Source organism: Oenanthe melanoleuca, chromosome 7 (assembly GCF_029582105.1).
Source record: "Oenanthe melanoleuca isolate GR-GAL-2019-014 chromosome 7, OMel1.0, whole genome shotgun sequence".
In the NCBI taxonomy this organism is placed as follows: Eukaryota; Metazoa; Chordata; class Aves; order Passeriformes; family Muscicapidae; genus Oenanthe; species Oenanthe melanoleuca.
The window spans coordinates 31,354,316-31,377,452 of NC_079341.1; the positions used below are offsets into that span (position 1 = coordinate 31,354,316).

General features: G+C 40.0%; 1 protein-coding gene across 1 annotated transcript in view; it reads left to right on the forward strand.

Moving 5' to 3' along the window:
• Positions 1 to 23,137, forward strand: part of THSD7B (thrombospondin type 1 domain containing 7B) — a 243,712-nt gene that overhangs the window by 113,208 nt on the left and 107,367 nt on the right. Inside the window, exons 10-12 of the mRNA XM_056496809.1 lie at positions 1,384 to 1,499; positions 7,132 to 7,264; positions 8,646 to 8,749. Of these exons, the coding sequence (XP_056352784.1) occupies positions 1,384 to 1,499; positions 7,132 to 7,264; positions 8,646 to 8,749 (353 nt within the window). The remainder of the gene's footprint in view (positions 1 to 1,383; positions 1,500 to 7,131; positions 7,265 to 8,645; positions 8,750 to 23,137) is intronic.

Sequence of the window (23,137 nt, forward strand, 5' to 3'; positions counted from 1 at the left end):
TCTTATTAACAGTGCTCTAATAAAATTGAAAAGGTAAATAGATTTTGCATTATATTTACACTCCAATAGGGCAGTACCATATGTGTGATCTATATTGTTCACTTGGTTTATAAACTTTTGTAATGTGATAGCAACACAACAAAATTATGTATTCTGCAGTAGAAATATCCCAAATTTAGCTTTGCTTTACTAAATGAGGAAAATAAGTGGCGCAGATGCTTTCCTTAATATCGAAAAATCAAGATGTTGCTAATTATTTTCACACCATTAATGAGTCTAGAGACTTAGAACTGAGTTTCCTTTCCTGTTGTAACTCTCAAAACAATGCTGTTTGTGTAAGCAGACTGTGCTGATTTCAGTAAAGTTAATTAAAATTCTTGAGGTTAATGAGGTTAATTAAGTAAAAGGAAAGAAATCTGGTATTCTTGTATGTCTCAAATGCATTGATATGCTTGAACTTTACCTAATTAAGCACATTGTTTATAGAGCCATGTAATGCCTAAAATGGTTGTTTGCCCCCTCCACTTTTGAGGTGGTGTAAGAGGAAATGGAACTGAAGGGGGTGAGTAAACACTTGAGTAGCTGAATCATGGTTTTAACTTTTTTTTTCTCATACAGATTAGTGGCACATTTCTCCTTCAAGTGGGATCATTTTGGGTTGCATGCATTACTAAGTATTGAGTGATCTTTTAAATAGGACTTAATAAGGAGTGATCTTTTAAATAGAAATTAATAAGGAATAAGAAAGAGTGATTCCCTTCCTCTTAACCCACTTGATATCCAAGATCTAACTGATCCATAAAATTTCCCTTTTCTGCTCTTCAAGTCCTCATATATTGACTGTGTCTGAAACTTTAGTTAGAAAATGTATGGCATGTTTTCCATTTAGGAGTTAAAAATGAATGAAGAAAATTGTGGCACAGAGCTCTTCATACTGTATTACACTTGAAACTATTTTTGTGTTCCTTGGAGGTTGAAGGTTGAGGAATATGTCATCAGCCCTTACAGACAGGTGGTTTGAAGGCTGTTGCATGTTGTGCTGAAACAGGACTACTTTATAAACATAACTACTCACTTTCTTTGATAATAAATATATCTGTTTTACTCCCATGAGCTTTGTTGTTTTGATGTCACAGACAGATCTACATTTAGCCTGTAGTCATCAAGCCAAGCTCCTCTTTTTAATTTTTTTTTTTTTTAAATCCTTGAAATGGACTGAATTTAGCTGGGTTGCATGAGTGAAAAGAAAAACAAGGCTTGCTCTGGCCAGGAGTGGTGTCTTTGGTATTGGAGTGTGCTCACAGCCCTGTGAGAGTGTTAGGAGTAAAATGTTTCTCCATAGTTTTAGTTTTTATTTTGCTGTATCTGCGTTTGGACCCGCAGGTGTCCGGAGTCCGTCCGGCCGGAGGCGGTGCGGCCGTGTCTCCTCCCCTGCAGGAAGGACTGTGTTGTGACTCTGTTCAGCGAGTGGACACCCTGCCCCACAGCCTGCCAGCCTGGTAAGCCTTTAAGAAGTCAGAATTTGGGGGGGAAATTAGAGCATTGACCTAGAAATGCATCGCAGATGAAGCTCACACTGGTCTAATAATTTTTAGGGCATTCATCTGCATGAGTTTTGGACCTGAGAACTTTAGACCTTGACTTTTGAGTTGATGTTCTTGGGTGGGTGGGAGCCTTGTGAGCAGCTTTGGAGATGTGAATTCTCTTTGCCTGGAGGAGATTCCTCCTGGGTTTCTGCCTTCAGTCAGAGCTCCAAGGCACCTGTGCTGTATGGCTGCACATGGAATTGCTTCCATATGAAATGTGATTTTCTTGATCAGCCTGGGTGTATGTACAGGGTTGTGCAAGTGCCTCCTGTTCTTTGTGGTTCTTCAAGGGCCAAACATCTCTTTGATCTTGTTGGTTAACTTTAAGGCACAATGAGTGTACAACAAAGTTTTTTTTATAATCATCTAGTGTTGGGTTTTCTTACAAATTTGTGTGTTTCATTAATTGTTCAGATGAAAGTCTGTTCAGTTATCAGAATATTTCATAATTGTTGGTAGTTTCCTTGCCCTTCAAAGATTCTCAGTGAATGCTTTAGCATAGTCCTTGTTAGATTTTACAGGAAAATGAGTTGCTTTCTAAAACAGTGAATCCTGTTTTAATTAGCAATTTATTTTTAGACTTTAAATGAGCTGCCTATGAAGGAGTAGAATAAATTACCTGGTAAATTACTTTGTTTATTAAATAATAGTCTACAATTAAAATGAGAAGAAATTAATTATTTAACCTCCTTGGCAGTGTTATCATTTTAATATAATTCTAAATTAAAACTTCTTAGATGAGGGAGTTTGTTTTTTGCTAAATCTGTTATTGATATGGCTGCATTGCAAGAATTTTTTTTTTTTTAATTTGCATGGCACAATTAAAACCTAAGCACAATAATGAAATTTCAAAGCCACTACACATACGTGAGTTGTTAGGGGTGTTGTGGTTTTTTTATAGAAAAGTTGTATTTAATGAAAGCAATATACAGATGGTGAATTACTAATCAGATCAAGCAGGAACAGGTATTGCCTGGCAGATTTAAAATTAATTGTGTACCAGCATAAGATCAGAACTTAGACAAACAGGGTATCACTAAATCAGCTTTACACAGAACTTCACAAGTTGAGCTGTTTGTAGTTTATCTGAGGAAATACATCCGAGTTTACCATCTCATAATAAAAAAGCTGACATTTTCCCTACATTGAAATGTCATCAGACAACCGTCTGTCTTGTGGCAGAAGATTATCTCCTGCCTCAGAGGTGCAGACAGCACTGAACTTAGGGCAGGAACAGATGGATGGACAACATAATTCACAAAGGAAGTGCCACTGAATCCAGGCACCTGTTGGGGAGGCAGGAGCAGGAGGCTGTTGCAAGTTATTGATTCTCTGCCATTTCAGATACTTAGAGGTGGCAACTATCTACTGCAGTCTTCTGTAGCATATCTGTTTTACCTGGGCTTTGAGGATGGATTGAAAAAAGAATCAGTAGGGTGATTTCAGGGTATGAAATGGTCTGAATCAGCAGCAGGTAGATTTTCCTCTGTCACCTGCTTTCCTGGGGGTGAAGGTGGCCTGGAGAGATAACTGCTTTCAGCATGGATGAGGTGCTCCCTGGTCTGTCAGCATAGATTTAAAACAGGGAGATTTAAAAAAGCAAACAACTAACAATAAATAACATGTTTCATCTTCCTTCTGAAAATAGATGGTACCTGTAAGTACCTCTTTTCTTCGGGGCATTGGTTGCCCAGGAGGAAGGTTAGAAATTTCACAGTTACTTAATTCTCTAAACAAGTTTACATGAAATGTTAGATAGTAGCTGTCCTATTTTTGTCCCATGCCTTAAATCAGACTTGAAATGAGATGGAGTAAAAGTGGATAAAATGCATGGTGTGCCATAGTAAGAAATTTCAACAACCTCTACCTTGTGCCAGACAGTCCACAATCTGCCACTTCCAATCCTCATAAAGCAGAGCTGGTCAAAGCCAAAGATTTAAGAGCTCTTATCTCTACCATGGTATTGGAGACAGTACTGATTTTGGTGACTAAAGTCTCAGAAAATCCCCGAGAATTTGTCCTTTTTTGTGTGTGAACAGAGTCTTGTGTGGACCTGACTCTGGCTTTCCATCTGGTCAGGAGCAGAGTGGGAAGCTGGATGTTTTCTGTGGAAGCTGGACCTGATAGAGCACATGTTCCATGAGTGGAAAGGGATTTTGTCCCTCACCTGAGAAGGATGGTACAGCTCTGTGAGCCCTGGGGGTGAGACAGAGGAAGGAAGGATGCAAGATCCAGGGAGGAGTAAGAGTGGGTTGGTAAAAGTTGTATGATGCCGTAAGGGAGGAGAATGGAGGCTGGTGGCACAGGAGAGGGGAGTGGAAACAGAGGTAAGGCACCCCTGAAATTCTCAAACAGCATTATCTGAGTTGCAAAGTCAAGGACAGAGAAATTAAGATGGTCTTTAGATCTTGAGGCTTGACTTTTTTTTCAGGACTGCCAACAGTCATAGCAATACTGGAAATCAGTTTGGCTTTAAAAGGACAGTCCTCCACAGTGCTAGTACTCTGGAAAAATCAGGCTATAGCAATTTTAACTGAAATATAAAAATTATGCTCATTAACATTTGTAAGGAATACTATGGAAAAGCCAGTGAGGAAATTCAATTTTGAAAATGGGGTTTGAGTAAGGTGCAATAAATGTTGAGAATAATTTAATTTCTTGAGGTGGAGAAAATTACTGTGGGAAGCTCATTTAGATTTGGTACTGATTAATAGGAAAGAAATGGGTAAGATTCTAATGGTGGTAGATAATTTGAATGAAAATCATCAGAAAGTGATAAAGAGTTCACAGTTCTTGAAAGGGAAGGATGGCAATATTAAGAGACATTTAAAAACAAAAAGAAAACTTTAACAAACTGCAGAGATTGGTATCTACACATCTTGGTAACTTGTTCTCTGCAGGCAGGAGTGCAGAAGACCTGGAAGCTCCAAGAAAGCCTGTCCAAAGGGCTGAAGCCCTACTGGACTGTAATTTCTATTCTGAAATTGTGCTAATAGCAAGCCAGTAGCTCTGGGCAGCAAGGAATATGTAGATCTGTATGTGATTTGTAAGATCAAGGTTCAAACCATGAAGAGGAACATCGCACACATTTAGAGAGGCTTTTTTTTATCTTACTATCAGAGTTGTTCAGGATCTTGTTTCCTTTTGGATTGTCTTATTGTTTCACAATGAAAATGGCATAAATGGATTAAAAATAAGGAGAAACTGAATGAAATGTACATTCTGAGAAATGAGGGAAGCACAACATGGGCAATGTGCAGTTGTTGCTATTATTGCCTGTCTGCAGCCAGGAGGAGAGTGTAGTAAGGAGTATTTCCATTGAGTAGCTATTCCAATATCAATGAGGTTGTGTGAATAAGAAGAGAGTAGTAAAGTAATGCCAGAGCCTCAAATGACTGTCTTATGGGTGAGAAATAAGATCTTAAAGAACTAAAACTCAGTAATACCGAGGCAAACCAAACCAAAACTCTCCCCTTCACCTCCGCTCCTCCAAAAAATGTCAAGAAAATTGTAGATTACTCATCCTAACTTCATTATGTAGAAAACTACAAGAACATGTTATTACTCAAGATACAAACATTTCAAGAACCAGATTGTAATAAACTGGCCAGTAAGGATTTATTGAGAACAAATTGTACCCAATAAATTTAATCTCCTCTTTTTTTTTTGACAGCATAGCTGTTCTAATTAAGGGAAGTGGTAGATTTTTGACACATTAAACTTTTATCAGGAAGCTGAGGAACAGTGGCTTAAATTAAATCACTCTTAAATGGGTACTCAGCTGCTTGAAAATTCTCACAGTGGATATCACAGTGAAAATAGTCTGTCTGTGTCTCCTTTACTGCCTGTTGTAGTGCATTGATACACACTGCTAGATCCTGTGAGCCTTCTCTCCAAGCAGAAGAGTCCCAGCTTTTCTGATTCTTATGTGTGTCAAGTGCTCTGCTCCCTAAATAGTCTTTGTGGCCTCAGGCACCTCTGGAGACTAAATGGACTACAAAATGAATGAAAGTCAGCAGTTTAGCAGAAATGCTAAAACTCTTACCAGGCTTGTCAGGTTCCTGGGCATGCTGTATGTGAGACCCCTGAGGTGTCACTGTGCTGTGCCCTGGGGAGGCTGCAGCTCCTTGGGCACAGTGTTGTGAGAAAGTGAGCAATGAGAGGGAATTGAATTGGACCTACAAGGGACTGGGTTTGCCTAGTTTAGAGAGGGGAAGACAGAATGGATGCAAATCCTTACAGTTTTGTAAAGGGTATGCATTAGGTGACAGGGATAAACTCTTTTCTTCATGTAATGGACAGAAGATAAAAGAGTTTAATTTCCAGGAGTGATGCTGTGGGCTAGATTTTAAGAGAAGGCTCTTTGTTAGGCTTTACAGGCACCAAATCAGGCAGGTGAAAGGAGGCTGTAGGCAGCTGTAGAGCTGCTTTAAGTGGTAACTGTGAAAAAAGCAGGAGGGAGATCTCTCTGGATGTGCTTTTCCTGCCCCAGGGCTGCAGCCATGGTGAGCAGCCTCCTGCCACTCCAGTGTCCCTTTGCAGTGATCGCACAGTGGTGGCACATGTGCCAGTGGAGGATTTGTAGTATGTGCCAGTATGACTTGGTAGTTTTAAAGCCAACATTTTTTCACTTTTCTTGGAACTGTGATTCTGCTTTGTGTTCATGGTGTGACTTCTAAGTTTTCCTTCTACTCTACTTCATTGTAATTTTGCTGCTGCAGCTTTGCTCTTATTCTGAGCTGGAAAAATAATCCTCATAGTAGGCTTATCAGCATACTGCTTTCTTCTTTCATATTTGATGAAGTCCACTATTTAAAGCTTTTAATGTGGTCTGTAATCCTTTAAGGAGTTCCCCTGAGATCCCTTTTTACTTTTCTAGCACTGTTTTGCAGTGTGAATACAGTACCCAGAGAAGGACAAATGCCACATGCAGTGGTTAAACCAGCTCTCAGTTTGCTTTTGCCACTTACACAGCCAAGGATTGTGTTTGCATTAGCTGTAGACAAATAGATAAATCTTGTTCTTGTCTTTCCTGCTTCATTCTGCACCATGGATTTTGTGAACTGTGTTTTTAGATGGATTGGTCTTGCATCAACTCAGGTTAAGTAGAGAGTTAGCCTCTGTTGGTTGCAATGGTTTTCCTATCAGGAAGTTATCACCTCTGATTTCTAGAGCCATAAAGATGGGTTACTGGTAGCAGCCTGAGACCACCAGAGTGTGTTCTCAGAAACAACACCTTCCATTATGAAAGTCTGTTTCTTTGGCTTTTATTCTTTTTCCCAGTTAAGGTATTTATTTTCTTATTTATTTATTTTCCTACTTGATTTGGTATTCTGTTAAATAGATGTTTTTTGATGCATTTCTTAGGCTGTTGATTTATATCCTTCCAGCTGCTGTCCTGCTGAACTACTGGTAATTTTAAAGGAAGTAATGTTACAAAGTGCTCATAGTTTCAAAATATAAATGAAACACAGAACATATTTCTAACCAAGGCAGATAAGGGATGGCAGCCATGTCTGAAAGACAACTCTTTTTTGCTTTACAGGCAATGCCACTGCAGTTAAGCAGTCCCGGTACAGGATTATCCTTCAGGATTCTGCCAATGGGGGACAGGCATGTCCAGACACCTTGTATGAGGAAAGAGAATGTGAAGATGTTCCCATCTGTCCAGTGTATAGGTAAAACCTGTTAGCTTGGGATCAGTCTCTAGTGGGTGTCCACTTCTCCAGAAATGGCTCTTGTCCTGCACAATTTTCACCAGAAAATAACATTATTTTGGAAAATGCAGAGTTTAAAATAATTAATGCACCTTGCAAAATGTGTAAAAGTAGGGTTCAAACTGGAGATTTTCATAGATCTGGCATCATCAGAACAAGCACCAAGGGACACAGCTCCTAGAAATAGTAACCTCAGGGTCTGATGTGTGTAAGGAAGCTGTTACTGGGAACTTCCCCTTCATTGTGTCTAAAAATCCATGTAAGCTATTTTGGGACCATAAGCCCTAGAGTGCCTTAATCATAATTGCATGCTTATTGGAGAAACTCTAGTGTTTTCCCCTGATACTCTCACTCCAGTGAACAGTGAGCACTTAAAAAGTTCTGATTAGACAAATAATACAGTAGAGCAGTTATTCACTGCTCTTCATTAAGATTCTGAGGCCCATCTGTTGTGCAATATTAGTAAATAGAAAAGCATTATATCTTTGCATATGAATCTCCAGCCTGCACATCCCATGGGAGATGGTCCTGGAGCAGAGTGTGGAGCTGAAGGCAGTGCCAGGCAGGGGACACAAGGCTCTGCTCTGCCTGGTGCCATGGAAAGCTGCTTCCCCTGGCTGGCACACGTGTGAGCATGGAAAGCAGCCTGGGAACTGTATCAGCTGTGTGAGAGCAGGAGGTGACAAAGCCCACTGGAGCTATTTCCTGTGAATCTTACTGACTTTGAAACATGTCCTGCAAAATGAGAAGGGAGAATGTTGGCATCTGAATTCCAGTTCCCAGTGCTTGCATCAGGAGTAATTACAGCTTTGTGACTCCAAAATCCCCACGGTGTAGTGTGGTTGGTAACTGGAGTTTGTGCTCAGGTTTGTTCTCTGTTGGTAACTGGAGTTTGTGCTCAGGTTTGTTCCCTGTTGCTAACTGGAGTTTGTGCTCAGGTTTGTTCTCTGTTGGTAACTGGAGTTTGTGCTCAGGTTTGTTCTCTCTTGGTAACTGGAGTTTGTGCTCAGGTTTGTTCTCTGTTGGTAACTGGAGTTTGTGCTCAGGTTTGTTCCCTGTTGGTAACTGGAGTTTGTGCTCAGGTTTGTTCTCTGTTGGTAACTGGAGTTTGTGCTCAGGTTTGTTCCCTGTTGCTAATTGGAGTTTGTGCTCAGGTTTGTTCTCTGTTGGTAACTGGAGTTTGTGCTCAGGTTTGTTCTCTGTTGGTTACTGGAGTTTGGCTCAGGTTTGTTGCCTGTTGGTTACTGGAGTTTGGCTCAGGTTTGTTGCCTGTTGGTAAGTGGAGTTTGGCTCATGTTTCTTGCCTGTTCCCAGTTTGAAGCCCTTCTCTGTTCCCCTGCAGGTGGAAGAGCCACGGCTGGAGCCCCTGTGTGCTGGTGCCAGGGTCGGTGGGGCCGGCCCTGCCCGGGCAGAGCGAGGCGTGTGGGCACGGGCTGCAGGCCAGGGGTAAGATTCCTCCATCCAGCCCCCAGTGCTTGAGGGGCTGGAGATGGCATTAAAGTAGATAAGTTGGAAACTAACTGAAGTTCTTTATGAAATAAAGTGTTTTGGGAGCTGCTTCCATGATACAGTTGTTCTGCTGTGCTGGGCATTAGAGTACCACTAACACAACTTGGAGGATAGCAGGAAATCTGTGCTTGATCTTCAAGTATCTTAACCTGCTCTTCTGCCTAAAGCTGAGCATGTGAGCTTCAAATGAATTATCTATAGGCCTTTATGAAGTAATCCATTCTTTATGCTAAAAATGGAAAGGATAATTTCCTTATGATTTTGAAATTCACTAATGATTTGCCTGAGGCCTGATTTTCATTAAGACTGTTGAAGAAGTTCAGCATTGGTAAAAGCTTTCTTTGGGCTCCCACCCTTGACATAATTAAGCACTTAGAAATTAGTGGTCCCATTGTCTGAACAGAAGTGGTGAGAAGAATGTTCAGAGTATCCATCAATCTGTGGTGGTGCCTGTAGATGGCTGGAGATGTGGCTGTTATCAGTCTCCTGGGAAATACAATTAAACCTTTAACAAAAGGTTATTTTTATTGAAAAAAAATTGCTATACAGGTATGCTAACTGAGGAAACTTGACATTATAATTTACTCCTTCACAAAGGTAGAAACTATTCTTTAAAGATGAAATGAATTTCTTATATAATCTGGAAACAAAGGATAAGAAAGAAAAGCTCTGACAGTATGTGGGATGTATCTGAAAGAAGAAATGTGTTTTAAACTAAAACTCAAAGGGGTAAATATCTTAAACTAGGTTTTGACCACCAACCTTTCCACAAGATTTTCAAATCTGTAAATTGTATTGTTCAGTCTGTGTGAAGGGAGGGTAATCTTTATGTTCTAGTGCATGAACTTTGTGTTAATCTTACTCTGACAGAATTAGAAGTATAATAGAAGAGCATCACACTTTCACTCTGTGGAGAGCCCTCCAATAATTACTTAGGCTATGTGCTGTTCTAGGGTAATTGTGAAAAACCTACCTTGGTGAGTTTAAGCAAAAATCGTTTCAATGCCACGTTCACTTTTTGTAATTAACTGTGGCTTTTGTAACAGCTTCGGTTTTCATAATTACATGCAGTGATAGAACCACTCTGCTGGGTATTATTAAAGATGAGTGGGGTCTTAGGAAAATGAGATCTCAGATGAAACCCATGGAAGAAGATTTTTAAAGATATTTTGTGTGAACAAGAGAAGTAATCTCCACAGAGAAGGCAACTGAGACCCAGCTGCTAACTCTGGCCTTACTGTGTCTGGAAAAGAAGCTGCTGGGTTTTCAGCTATTCTGTATCTTTTCTATAGAAGTGTTTAGTAAGGGAAATTTTCATAAAGGTTTTGTTAATGCCTCTTCTTGCTGCTACTTGAACTCGTCAGGAGTGTGCAGAGGTGCTCTGTGTTGTCAGGGAGCAGCCCTTTAGGCAGGGGAGGTGTTTGCTTACGTGCCTTGCAGGGGCTCTTCAGCTTGGACACCTCAGCACTGGAGGACTTCTGATCCTGTCGTTCTTCACTGGAAGGGGGTTTTGGAGACATGCTTTTGAGCTACCATGTGAGGTGAGGCTGGGGATTTGGGCTTGTTCAGCCTAGAAGAATGTCACAGAGGAGATGGAGCCACACTTCCCAGAGCTGCACAGTGAATTAACAGAAGATAGGACATAGGCTGGAGTCAGAAACTCCCAGGTTGCCCAGAGAGACTGTAGATTGCTTGGAGATACTGAACACTCAATAAGAAAAAGGTCTTGAGCAGCCTTTCCTAACTGTGAAGTCAATCCTGCTTAGAGCAGGCACTGGATCCTCAGAGGTCCCTTCTGTCCTAAATTACCTTGTAAGATACTGTGAATCTGTGGGTGTTTTCAGGGGAATCTGTGCCATCACTGGAAGAATCCCAGGTGTAGGAAATAGATGCTGCCTTCCTGCAATATTCAGGCATCCTGTGAATGAGCTTGCATTCTAGGTATCACCACCACTCCACACAGTAATTGCATTACATAATTTACAGCATCTTTAGCCAGTAAGTGCTTCTTCTCCAAAGAGTATTCATATGAATTTTCTTTGTTCCTTTTATACCATGTTACAGCACTTACCCTTTTACCTCTGAAGATAATCAGTCTCTCTGTCCCTTAGAGCATCCAATTTTTAGATCTTTTTTTTTTTCTGTCCATACTCTGACTGTAGTATGAAAAAGGGGATTTTTAGTTTTCAGTGACTGTTGTATCTAGCCAATTATATAAGAACACTGAATTCATATAAATTATTTCTAAAGAAAAACAGTATGTGTTTATGTGTGCCTATTTAGGACAATGACTGTACTGAGGGAAAATGAGGTCTGAAATTACTTTCAAGCTCCATTCTTTCCCATGGCTAGATTCTGAGATAGAAATCCTGTTCCATGAGCATTTTCACTGAAATTGCATGTAAACTTACTGCATAATATGCAGAAGATATCAGAGTTTGCCTGTGAATAATAAGCAGAATAGCCAAGGAGATGACAGCTGCCTGAAACTGCAGTTTTGATGGTTTTATCTTGGAAAGATATTACACTAATTACAATAGCCTTTCATTTTTTACATCAGCTTCAGTGGACTAACTTATTCAGCAAGCAGTGCTATAGGAAAGAGAAAGGTAGCCTTTAGAGCTAATAAATACAGTTGTTATTTAAACTTAATTGAGGCATGATTGGCAAAAAGCTCCCAAGGAAGGGCACTCAGGTAAAACAGGGTGAGGATATTGCTTGGCAGTTACATGAGACAACATTACTAACAGTAAATGAGGAGCTTTGCAAATTTGGTGCTGCTGTACAGCTGTTATTTGCCTGCACCAGAGACTAATTTACTAGGAGGTATCAAGACTGTGAGAAAAGGTCCTGCACAGGGATGGGGGCAATCCAAGCAGAAATTCAGGCTGGGTGAAGCATGGATTGAGAGCAGCCCTGGGAAGAAGGATTTGGGAGTGTTGGTTGATGAGAAGCAGTGTGCACTTGAAGCCAGACACCCAGCCTTGTCCTGGGCTTCATCCAAAGCAGTGTGGGCAGCAGATGAGGGAGGGGATTCTGCCCCTCTGCCCCACCCTGAGACCCCACCTGGAGCTCTGCATCCAGCTCTGGAGTCCTTAACATAAGAAGGATGTGGACATGTTGGAGCAGGTCCAGGGGAAATCACAGAGATGCTCAGAAAACTCAAGAACCTCTGCTGTGAAGGCAGGCTGAGAGCTGGGGTTGTTCAGCCTGCAGAAGAGAAGGCTCCAGGGAGATCTTGGAGCCTCTTACAGTGCCCTGAAGGGGCTTCAAGAGGGCTGGAGAGAGCATGGAGTGAAAGGACAAGGGGAAATGGCTTTAAACTGGCAAAAAGTAGAGTTGGAAAAAAGCCTTAACCGTGAGAATGGTTAGGGCTGGCACAGGATGCTCAGAAAAGCTGTGGATCCTCCCATCTCTGAAGTGCTCAGGGCCAGGTTGGATGGGGCTTGGAGCAGCCTGGGATAGTGGAAGGTGTCCCTGCCCATGCAGAGGTAGAATGGGACGAGCTGGATGGTTTCCAGTTCAGACCATTCCACAACTTCATGAGAGTCACTGCTTCTTCAGGTGCTGTTTGGTGCCTTCCCTGGTCTCAGATGTTTGTGGTGGAGGATCCTTCAGGAATGACCTCTCCTTTCAGTGCTGACATGAAGAGCCACCTGGGACATAGACAGTTTTTGGGAAAAAAATGTGTTGCTGATTACAAGGGATTGTTAAGGTTTAATTAGTGGATGGAAAGCCTGTTTTGAGCAAATGTCTTTGAAGGTTGCTTCAAACACCATTAGCAGTGTAAGTATACACGTATTAAAGACCAGATGAGTCTAATGAGACTCTATTTTAAAAACTGGTCCTGGAAATGCACTGACAACATGATTATGAAAAAACAAGTTACTTTCCAAAAGCAAGGAGAAGCTGCAGCAATGGAAAATGCCATGTCTTATTTCTCCTGCTCCTGCCACTTTGCTTTGACTCATTTGGAGTATTTGACCATATTTTCCCCTATTAATGAGACATTAAGTCCTTCTCAGGGCTGTAGCTCTCCATCTCAAGAATACAGAAGTCCTGTGACACAGAGCAGGAAGTATTTTTCTAGATAGTTTATTGATTTATGTACAGGAAAACAACAATGCAGACTCACCAATGCAGTAATAAGAAGCTACTCCTTTGCTTTGGAGAACAGAACTCTGTTTCACTGGAGGTCATGGGGTGGATCATTCCTGGACAGCAGGTTTCTGGCTCTTGCTCTGGAGCTTTCTGATAGCTGTAGGGACACTGCAGACAAGACTGGTTTTAGACTGATTCAGACCAAAAGCTTATCATCATAAGAAAAAAATGGTAACAGTCTGCTATCGAAGTTTCCTGAGTGTGTCTAAATGCAGTGATAGTTCCAGTGAAATCTTATATAAAACATAGGCAGTACGTGATCACAAGTCTAATAGTGAGCAAGTTAATGCATCATATTAAGCAAGATGAAAGAATGAGTTTAGATATAGCCTGTTAATATTGCAGTTACACAAATCTGTCTAACCGGCATCCTTTAGCTGTATTATCTCATGTATTATCCATCAGTAACTCAGTAATGGCCATATATACTGTTGTTGTTTCTCCTGCAATTATTGATGGTAACCTCTTTATAATGAGATGCGCCAACAAAAAAGCATCAGTGTTACCATTTTTACTTTTTTTGCTCATAAGTCACCCAACAGTTCTTATTTTCTGTTTTGTAGGCAGTTAATATAACTGCTGATTAGCTAAATGAACACATCATTGTGGTTTGAGTTGCAGAATGCTTTGCACAGAATTACCAATTTCAGGAGGTACATTAGAATCTTGTGACAATTTACAGGCTGAAGGCAATGTGATAACCTGGAGTTTACAAGGAATGCAATTATGATGGTAAACGTGGCAGAGACTCAACTGCTTCAGTTCACTGGTGATGTGTTTTGAGCAGGGATCTTGGTGCAGTCCTGTGTCAATCTGTCCAGCTGACAGCAGCTTACCTGTCATCAGCAGCTCCCTCCAGTATCTGGGAGGAGGTAGCATAGGTGGGACAATGGCACCTTAAGCCTTATCCTGAGTGATGCTGGGTGTTCATTTGTTGGTCAGTGTTTTTCCTGGTGGTTCTAGTCTACTGTGTAACAGATGGTTACAGGGAAGCAAACAGAGCACAGCAAGCTGAACATGAGTGGTCCCAGCCAGAATCCAGGTCTGGAAGACACCTGCCTGGCAGCTGATGGCATTGGGAGCAAATAACTAAGGGGAAAAATAATTACCAGGGTAAAGACAGGAACTGAGTCTTGTTTGTGATACCTTTGAAAAGAACGTGAAGCAGAGTTTGTCTAGGATGGCACTGAGGTTCAAGAAGGAGATTGCTTTTCCAGAATGAAGAGCCTTGGTCTGTTTATCAGCCATGTCTGCCCAAGGCTTCATCAACACTCTACAGATATAATTACTCTACATCATATTGCAAATGCACAAAGATGCATTGTGTTTTTCTCATGTCAGTGATATGGAATTTTTAGCTTAAAAACACACGGAGAGTACTAAGGTGGTAAGAGACAACCGAACCAGAATTGATTCACTATTACTGTGTTTGATAATCTGATTTCTTTCCTTGACAAGGCAGTGGGCTGGAGGTCAGGCAATAAGGTAAGTGAAAAGCAGCACAGATAATATTCTCTTAGCTTCAGGAAGACATTGAGTCCAGTCCCACGTGACACCCTCCCATGTGCAGTATGAAGGTGTGACCTAGAGAAATGCAGGGCAAGGTGGTTGTGCAACTGTTGAAGAAACCCATTCCAAGCTCTGCTATCAGCTATTTGCTGTCAGTCAGGAAGGCTGTTTTAGATGGCTTCTGGTCAGACCCTGACAACTTCCCACGGGGCACATGCACCCTGGACTGTCATCAGTGCTGTCACTAGCAGTGTGGATGATGAACTAGAGAGCACATCTGTAGCACATCTGGGTAACTGCATATCATGAGTACTTTGAAGGGCAGACCAGAAATACATATTGGATAAATTTAAGCATGCTCTGAAATCAGAAAAGTGAAATTTTCATTCAAGAAAAATATGTCAAATGCAGCACTTGCCCTCTAGAGAGGTGAGCAGCAGTACTGTAGAGGAAATTCTGGGATTCAGACTTACATCAGTGGCATTATCCTGCTGTTAAAAAGCACCCATCATAAAGTCGTGTTTTCCTTACATTTTCCTTCTCATCTCCAAGTTCCTGAAATTTATTCTTCTGTTTCATAAAACAGAATATATTTAACAGGCAATCCTCCCCCCCTTTTATTTTTGTTCCATAACAACTTCTGCCACTATAAGTAGTGGCAAACAATTGAGGTCAGATAAAAATACCAAAACTTTCTCTTGAGTAATTCCAGTTCCTGGTTTGCCAATAGAGTTAGAATAGATTAGGAACTTTTTTTTTTTTTTTTCAAAATACCTGAATTTCGTAAACAGAAAGAAAGAAAGTAAGTATTTAGGAGTCTACCTCTGTTGAATAGGACTGAACAAATTAAAATCTCTTGAGCTTAATGAAATTTACCCTTGGTTTTGCATTTAAAACTAATCTTCATTCTTGGTGAGCCGTGTATATCTGCCCACAGGAAATGGAGAGAATGATCACTGCAGTGTGGATGTGGGATTATACGAGTCCAGATTGTTTGTGTCAGATTTCTATCAGTTTACCTATAAGATTTGATCTGGTTTTAACTGTAGACTTAATAATAGATTTGCTTCATGCAGGAATCTGTGGCAGTGTTTCACACAGGGAGAAACATGGAAAAATTAAGGAGGAGACAAAAATGCCATACCAATATAATGCATGCATATATGTATGCATTCTTAGCCTTCCCTTCACCAGTGGAATGAAGAAGATATCCTCTCCCAGAGAGATTTGCCATGAGATTAATTTCAGTTTTGTAGTATTAGAATTGACTGGGAGCAGGTGGGGAGGGAAAGGTACGGATGAGGCTATGTGAGGTATAGTGGATCAATCTCTCTGAGCATTTCAGCTGCCTTTGATATTCCTGTGGTTTAATTTTTGAGAAATAAAGTCACCTGTTTTCACAGAAATCATCCTGGGCCAATTTCTTAAAACCTGATGCTGTAACAGAGGTGTCTCTGCAAATGTGCACAGCTGGAATCTGCAGCTGGACACTGCAGTGGAAATGGAAATTTGTCCTCATATTGTATTACATCCCACTGATCTTCCAGGTAATGTGTTCCCCTAGACCAATTTTTCTTTCTTGGGTGTGAGTTGATAGGACAAGGGGAAGAAAGATTGATACTGGTTTGCCAGTGACAGGTTGTTCACAGAAGAGTGATGGTGGTCTGCCCTCCTGTTTTTAATGGGGGATGTCAGCAGGCATCAGAGGACACTTAAAACTATATTTCAGCCTGGGTCTGCCCAGCTTCCACCTCAGGTAAAGCTGCTCTAAGAGTATTTCATAGGCAGGAGGAGAATGGGCATGACATTACTTTATAGACGTGAACTAATAGCAGGAGAGACTCCAAGTCATTTCTGTCACTGTAGCCTTATGCCAGCAACATAAAAATTGAGGAGACTCTTAGAGAATTTGTCCTGACAGCAATCTACAGTGCAACATTTTATCCAAAGGCAACTCAATGATCTGTGGACTTTCTGTAAAATAAAGATGATGAAGACTGCATCAGATAAATTACATGTATTTGATTTCCTTCAAAACCAGGACAGTATATTGCACTCTGTAGAAGCGAATAAGCAGGCTCTCTAGCTTAACTATATAGTGCTCCTGATAAACAAAACAAATATCAGCCTCTCAGTATCACACAGAGCATTTGTTTTCTGGGGGAAAGGAATAAAAAGCCTAAATCAAGTAGAACAGTCTTTTGAAGCCAGAAGGCATGGACCCTGAAAATGCACACTAAGGGCATGTTCCAATAGAGGGATTGTTAAAAGATCAAAATAATGAGAGGTAAAGCAGAGGGACATCAAAGCTTGCCAGGCTGTGTATTTCTGCCTTGATTAGGAGGAAGGAGGGAAGAAGGGGGGAAAAAGGGTTTTAGATCAATATGAAGTGGCCTGGTCACCTCAGACAGCACCATCCAAATGTGTACAATTTGCAGGAATTGCTGGAGCATCTCAGTCATAAAAGTCCCACAGGATCTGACAGTGCTCACACCATATTTAACAGGCACAGAGGGAGAGAGTCGAGATCATCTTATCTGAAGGAAACTCCTTTTTTAAATGTAAGGGTAGATAGATTTTCATTTTGTCTTTCATCCCTCTGATTAAGTTCAGCTCTCTTTGGTCCTCCCAAGATTTCTTTTATCTAGTGTGGAGTCTGTATGATCTAAGCAACTATCGTTGGCGAAAGTCGTTTTTGGGGTCCTTTTTTAAATGATGGATTGTCATTAAACAGAGTATAGTAGATGAAAGAGGTCCAAGGAGATCCAAACTGTGCAGAGACTTACTCAGGAGGATGAAAGGCATAATGAGAGATATAATGAAGAGCAATCTCTCCCTCAAACTGGAGACAGGCCCTTCCAATTATGACTTGTTTTTACCACTAGCTTCCAGTGATTTAAAATCTTAGTTATGAGCAGTTGATTCATACTTTGCACACAAATTTTGGCAAATTTATATTCTGTGATCAGACCTGTTCACACAGTCTTGTGTGTGCTCTTGATCAGGAATACAGGAGCTCTTTCATCCTAAAATTCTGTTTTCTTCACTTAGAGCCTAAAACACAAGAGTTTCCAATCCTTACTATTTTAAATGTGCTCATGTAACTGTTGCTGGTTTTTGGTCCCTGTGTGTGTCTGGCATCCCTCAGTTCAATGGGGTAACCCTGCAGTGAATAAACTATTCTAGTTTCTTGATGATTTTCAATTTAATTGAATCATCCTTTGTTCTTAAGACATTTGTGTCCTGGTTGGTCTCCTCTTTTGTTTGCTACTTTATATAACACCTTCACATCCCCCTTGTTCACCTCTCTGTGTGGAGGCCAGCTCATTCAGTACTGATTTAAATCTACTTTTGCTTTTATAAAATTTTAATTTCCTGAATGTCACAGTTGTGCTGTTTACAACTCCAAAGACAATTCATGCCAAAGCTGCTGTGGTTCGTAGGGAAATTGTTAAAAATTCATCTGACCTGAGCAGGATAAGATCCAGGTTCTCTTGAAAATGGCCTTAAGGAGAACTTTTCTTCAAATAGACATTTTAAATAGGAAAGCTTGAAGCATGACCAAAAAAAGCAAGTTTATTTAAAAAGGCTTTTATGCTAATTGTTGTCAGGAAAACACTTGAGATGTTACTGTCACAGTCTTTACCCAAATAACCTCTTTTTTTGTCCATAATGGTCTTAGTCAAGTGAACTATCAGCTTGTGAGTCATTCCAGAGATATTCCAATTGGAAGGATGAAGACCAGTTGTTTATTCTTACAGTATGGTAGAAGCAAAGGGGTTTAATCTGAGGAATAGAGTACTGGGTTGAAATGCTGATCCTGTTTCAATCACTGAAACGTTCAAGGGCTTTGTCAATTGTTTGGACTTCCCCCTCTTGCCTCCTGGGAAAAAAACCAAAACAACAAACCCTAATAAGTAAACAATCTCCCCCCCCAAAAAAAGCCCTAAACAAAAACCCAAATCAACAAACAGAAAAACCAATCAACAAACAAACCCAAGAGTTGGTGAAAGGAAAATGGAGATGTTGAAAGGAATGCAGAGTTTGATTTATAGCATATATTGTTCATTGTCAGACTCCTGGGGTTTCACCTGTCTGGGGAATTTCCTTCAGAGGAACGAGATAAAAGTTTCAGTTTGCATTTTCCCTTTTTATACATTACTTAGAAAGCACTTCTTAATGGAAATGATTGAGTAAAGTTTCTTTCAATAATTAAGAATTAATACTCACCATGAATATTAGCATCCTAAATGGCAGAGCTCATCAATATGGTTTGCCATAAATCTTCAAGCACAAGATTTTTTTAAGAAGTGTCGTGCCACAAAGGTGTAAATGGAATCCTGATGTCATGTTTGTTGACTCTGAATTTGTATATTAAAGTTACTCCAATTGCTTTATGTCTGCAGTAGAGATTTTAGACATGAGTTTCCAATTTCAGAATAAATGAATAACCTTGAATCAAACTGTCTTTCACAATTCCCAGCATCTCTCTTTCAAACAGGTGCACTAAAGTGACAGAAGAGTAACTGGAAGTGACAGGGATGCTTATGAAGTGCTTGCACTTGTGAGAATACAGCAGGTGCCTGTGAACTGGTCGATATTACATTTGCTTTGTGTGTCCAGTGGTGCTCTTTTCTGCTGGCACACTTTCTGAATATGTTCAGAAATATTAAAAATTCTGAGTGGTGTGTTTAGCATTTTCTAAACTGAGTCTGATGAAGGCAATAGTAATACTTCCAAACATTTTTCCTGTTGGAAACAACCCTTCTTCACTTCCCTTATCGTCATCAATTTGCTTCTGAAAAGACTCAGGAGAAGATTCCGTCTTCTTTATTTATAATAAATCAAGTGAAACTTCATCCAAAAAATTGGAATTCCCCTGGAATAAAATTACTACACAAGAAAAAGCCATCTCTATACCTTGATGGCAATAGATAGTAATGAAATATATGTCACCTTCTAACAAAGATTTTTCTAAAGTCAATTTTTTGCTGGCAGCTGCTGGTTTTCCAGATGCTTGCATCATTTTTTAAAGGATTGCTGATATTGGCTTTGTGAAATAAGGAAAGTTTTGAATAATATATTCAGGTATTTGATAGAGTTCTCCTGAAGCAGGGTATTTTTGTAGTGTTAAATTTGGATCTTGGATGTGAAGCCTTGTAGCAAATGTTACTTTTCGCCGCTTTTCTGATCAATTCAGGTCAGTACTATTGTTTCTTTTTGACAGTTCACTGAAGTTTCAACCCTGCAATCATATATTTGTTTTCTTTGATGTGCCCCAAGGTGATTGAAATTTTTCTGAGTTATCTCTTTCCTACTGTCTCTTATATATTAACTTTCTGTATCTTAGCTTTTATCCCTTGTGTAGACAGAGGAAGTGCCTGAACTCGAGGTATGCAGTATGAGGGGATCTTACCAAGCTATTAAAATGCAGTAGGCTTGTCCAAGGTCATCTGCTTCAGCCTGTGTTCAGTTCAGGGTGAAGGAGATCAGCACGTCCTCGGGGGCTGCGGGGCGCGCTGGCGCTCGGGGCGCGTGGCCTTCTGCGCACTGCCCTCGCTGGCCACGGGCCTTTGCTGCTGCTTGTGTTTATATTTATTTATATTCATTTATTCCCTGTGCTCCTGGAGGGCATCCTCGTAATAGGCACTTAACAGCACTTGAGAAAAATCAAGCGTAAATGGGCCTGCAGATGTGAACTTTTGAGGGCGTTTGGGGGATTATCTCTTCTGTTGCATTTTAACCCCAGAACTCAGGATATGGTCACAGACATTCCCTGTTCAGGTGGAGAATTTGTGGGACAGATCAGAACTGCCCTGTTTGTGATGGGTTGCTTTGACCACTAGGTGCTTTTTAAGTGCCTTTTTGGGATGTTTATTTAGTACAGAACTCAGTCCTGTGAGATTGGAGGAGTTTTGTACAGGCCACGTTGCTGATGTAGTTGCATGTGAGCAAACCTCCAAACAAACAAGGACAAATTTCTGCTTTAAGATAAATGGATATCTTCAGTGCCTGGTTTCATGGAGTATAAAATTTTCTGTAATCTAAGCACATCTGCTTATAATAATTAACTTGTGTGGTGTGTGAAAAGAAGAGCTACATCAGCTCTATGGCATGGTGAGATACATTGCTTCCTCTCTGTTCATCACAATGATTAATTATAGTTTATAGGAAGATGGCTACTTTTTATTAATTTTTGGGTTTAGATTATATATCTGGCCCCCTTTTTAAGCTTATTTAAATGTTAATACTCTGCAAATCCCATATAAAGCATAAACTTTGTAATTTTAAATGCTTTGATGAGAAACAAGGGAAAATGTGTCTGTTCGAATTGTCTTATCTCAAGCCTTTCAAAGATGCCTGTCTTTCCTTGTTAGATGAATTTCACAGGTAACTGTAAATACTGAAGGCAACCATGAAAGAAATTTAGAAGGATTATGGAGTTTCATTTGACCCTAATTGCTGGTGTTTCCAAGGGGCAGACTTAATAATAATGAAACATATTAGCAATTTGCAGTTGGTTCTGTGGTTTTGCAAGTATTACATTTTTACTATGAATGAAATAATCACCTAATGTGTTTCCAGAAGTTAAATACACTTAGTTCTTGGACTGTATTTGAATAAAATTTCATTATATGCTTTGGGGAATGTAAATGTTCAGGCTTGCAGAGGAATAAGTGATGGGTACATGAGTACAGCTGTCAAATAGGTCGATGAGGGGAGCCCAATGATCCTGTTGTATTTTCTCCCAGTGCAGTCATCGTCATTTTCCATTACTTGCAAACGAGTTAATGTGTTCTATAGATGGAATTCAGCCACAGGTTTTTATTGGTGTTGAGTTTGCACAGTCAGAATGGCAGAAGGAAAAGAAATGATGTGTGGAGAGTCTTTATTGAGCAGAAGTCTGAGACTTGGGTAAAGTTGCAGGAGAAATGAACAGAATTTAGCTTACTATTTAAAAATCTTTCTAGGTTGCTCAAATCATATTGATTAAATGATAAACAAAGTGCTTTCTTGAAATCTCAGTTAACTGGCATAAACACCCTGATTGAATTATGTTACAAACAGAATAATATAAGGGAAAATGGCTTTATCACTTACAGTTATATCTTGGGTTTTTTTAGGATTTCTTATTAAAAATTTCATCTCAGGGTTTTCTCAGAAGATAAACTAGACTCAACAAAGAAGCTAATGTAAAAATAAGCTATTGCAGTGGCATCAATGAACAGATACAATAAGCAAATAAGCAATTTGCAGATAGAGAGTCAACATCCCATGAAATGTTTATAAAGGTAATATTTAAGATCTCATAAAATCAAATTGTGTTCAGATACAATAACAAAAGTCAGTAATAAACCAGTGGTGAATAGTCTGAGATTATCATAAAGCAAAAGGCTCTATTCCATTTCAGAGGTTTTCTTTAGTGCTAAGCATTCTATGTGTTTTTATGTCAGCTCCACCCAATCTTTGCTTACCCAGTTACTCCTGGTTAGAGTGTGCACATCTGAATCAAAGTGCTGGAGGCATCTGCCTTTTGATGCAATGTAATTTAATTGCTAAGGAAGTCATTTAGGATTCACGGTGCTGAGCAATTTAGGATTTTTTGTCCTCAAGGAAACAAACTATTCTAAAATAAGGCCATTGTTCTTTTTGTTTCATTGTGTCCATCAACCTAGTACAGAAAGAAAGTTGATGTGTTTAATTTCTTTCCTTTTTTTGGTATAGCTGTCCCTGTTGGATGATTATTCATTCAAAGGTTTTTGTGCAAATCAAAAATAAGCTGATGTTCACCTCTGACACATCAAGATCAGTTTCTCTAATTGTGCTAGAGCCAGGATTCACTAGAACAGACCCTTTGGAAATAGCTGGTTAATCCTTTATAGCCCTTTCCCTGTAAGGAGATCCACTCCCAGGAATGCACTGTCCTGGCCTGTGATGGGTGAGAACCTGGGCCAGGTTTTTTGGGGGTGGTTGACAGAGTGGAGGGTGTCTGGGTTTTGCCAGGATATTTGCAGGAGTATCCTTTGTTATCTTTAATGCCCATTGCTAATTCTGATTTTGCATGCTTGTGCTGCAGCCTTCTGCAAATCCATAGGAACCTGACCTAATTTTCACCTTTTTTGTTGTTGTTGTAGTTCCAAGGGCAGTGAATAGCTTTTGCCTGAGCTCAGCTGATTTCTCATATCAATAATATTCAGATTATCCCCGTTGTGGTTGTGCCCATTCCCTCATAGGAAAGCTTTCACTTTGGCTTTTGTCTTTTTTTCTGAGCTGCACCTTTCTTCAGCTTTCTTTTCCCTGCCAGTCCAGGTCTTCAGCATAACTTATTTAGTTTCAATGCAAATATATTTATATGAATGTATTTGTCTACCTTCCCATCCCAGCTGCTCATGGCTTATGCTCTATGCTGTGTGAATTTACTCTATTTCTACCCTGGCACACCAAATTTTACCAGTCATTCTCTATAAATTGTTTATAAGATGTAAAAGGTGTAAAATTGACAGATAAAATGCATTTCATCATCATTTACATGCCTTTAGAGAAGTGCTGCACCCCCTTATGTTACTATTCCTGTCATGTGAATTCACCTGTTAAATATTGGCTACAACATTTTCACCCCAAAATGCATGTTAATGGGATAACTGTGTAAACATT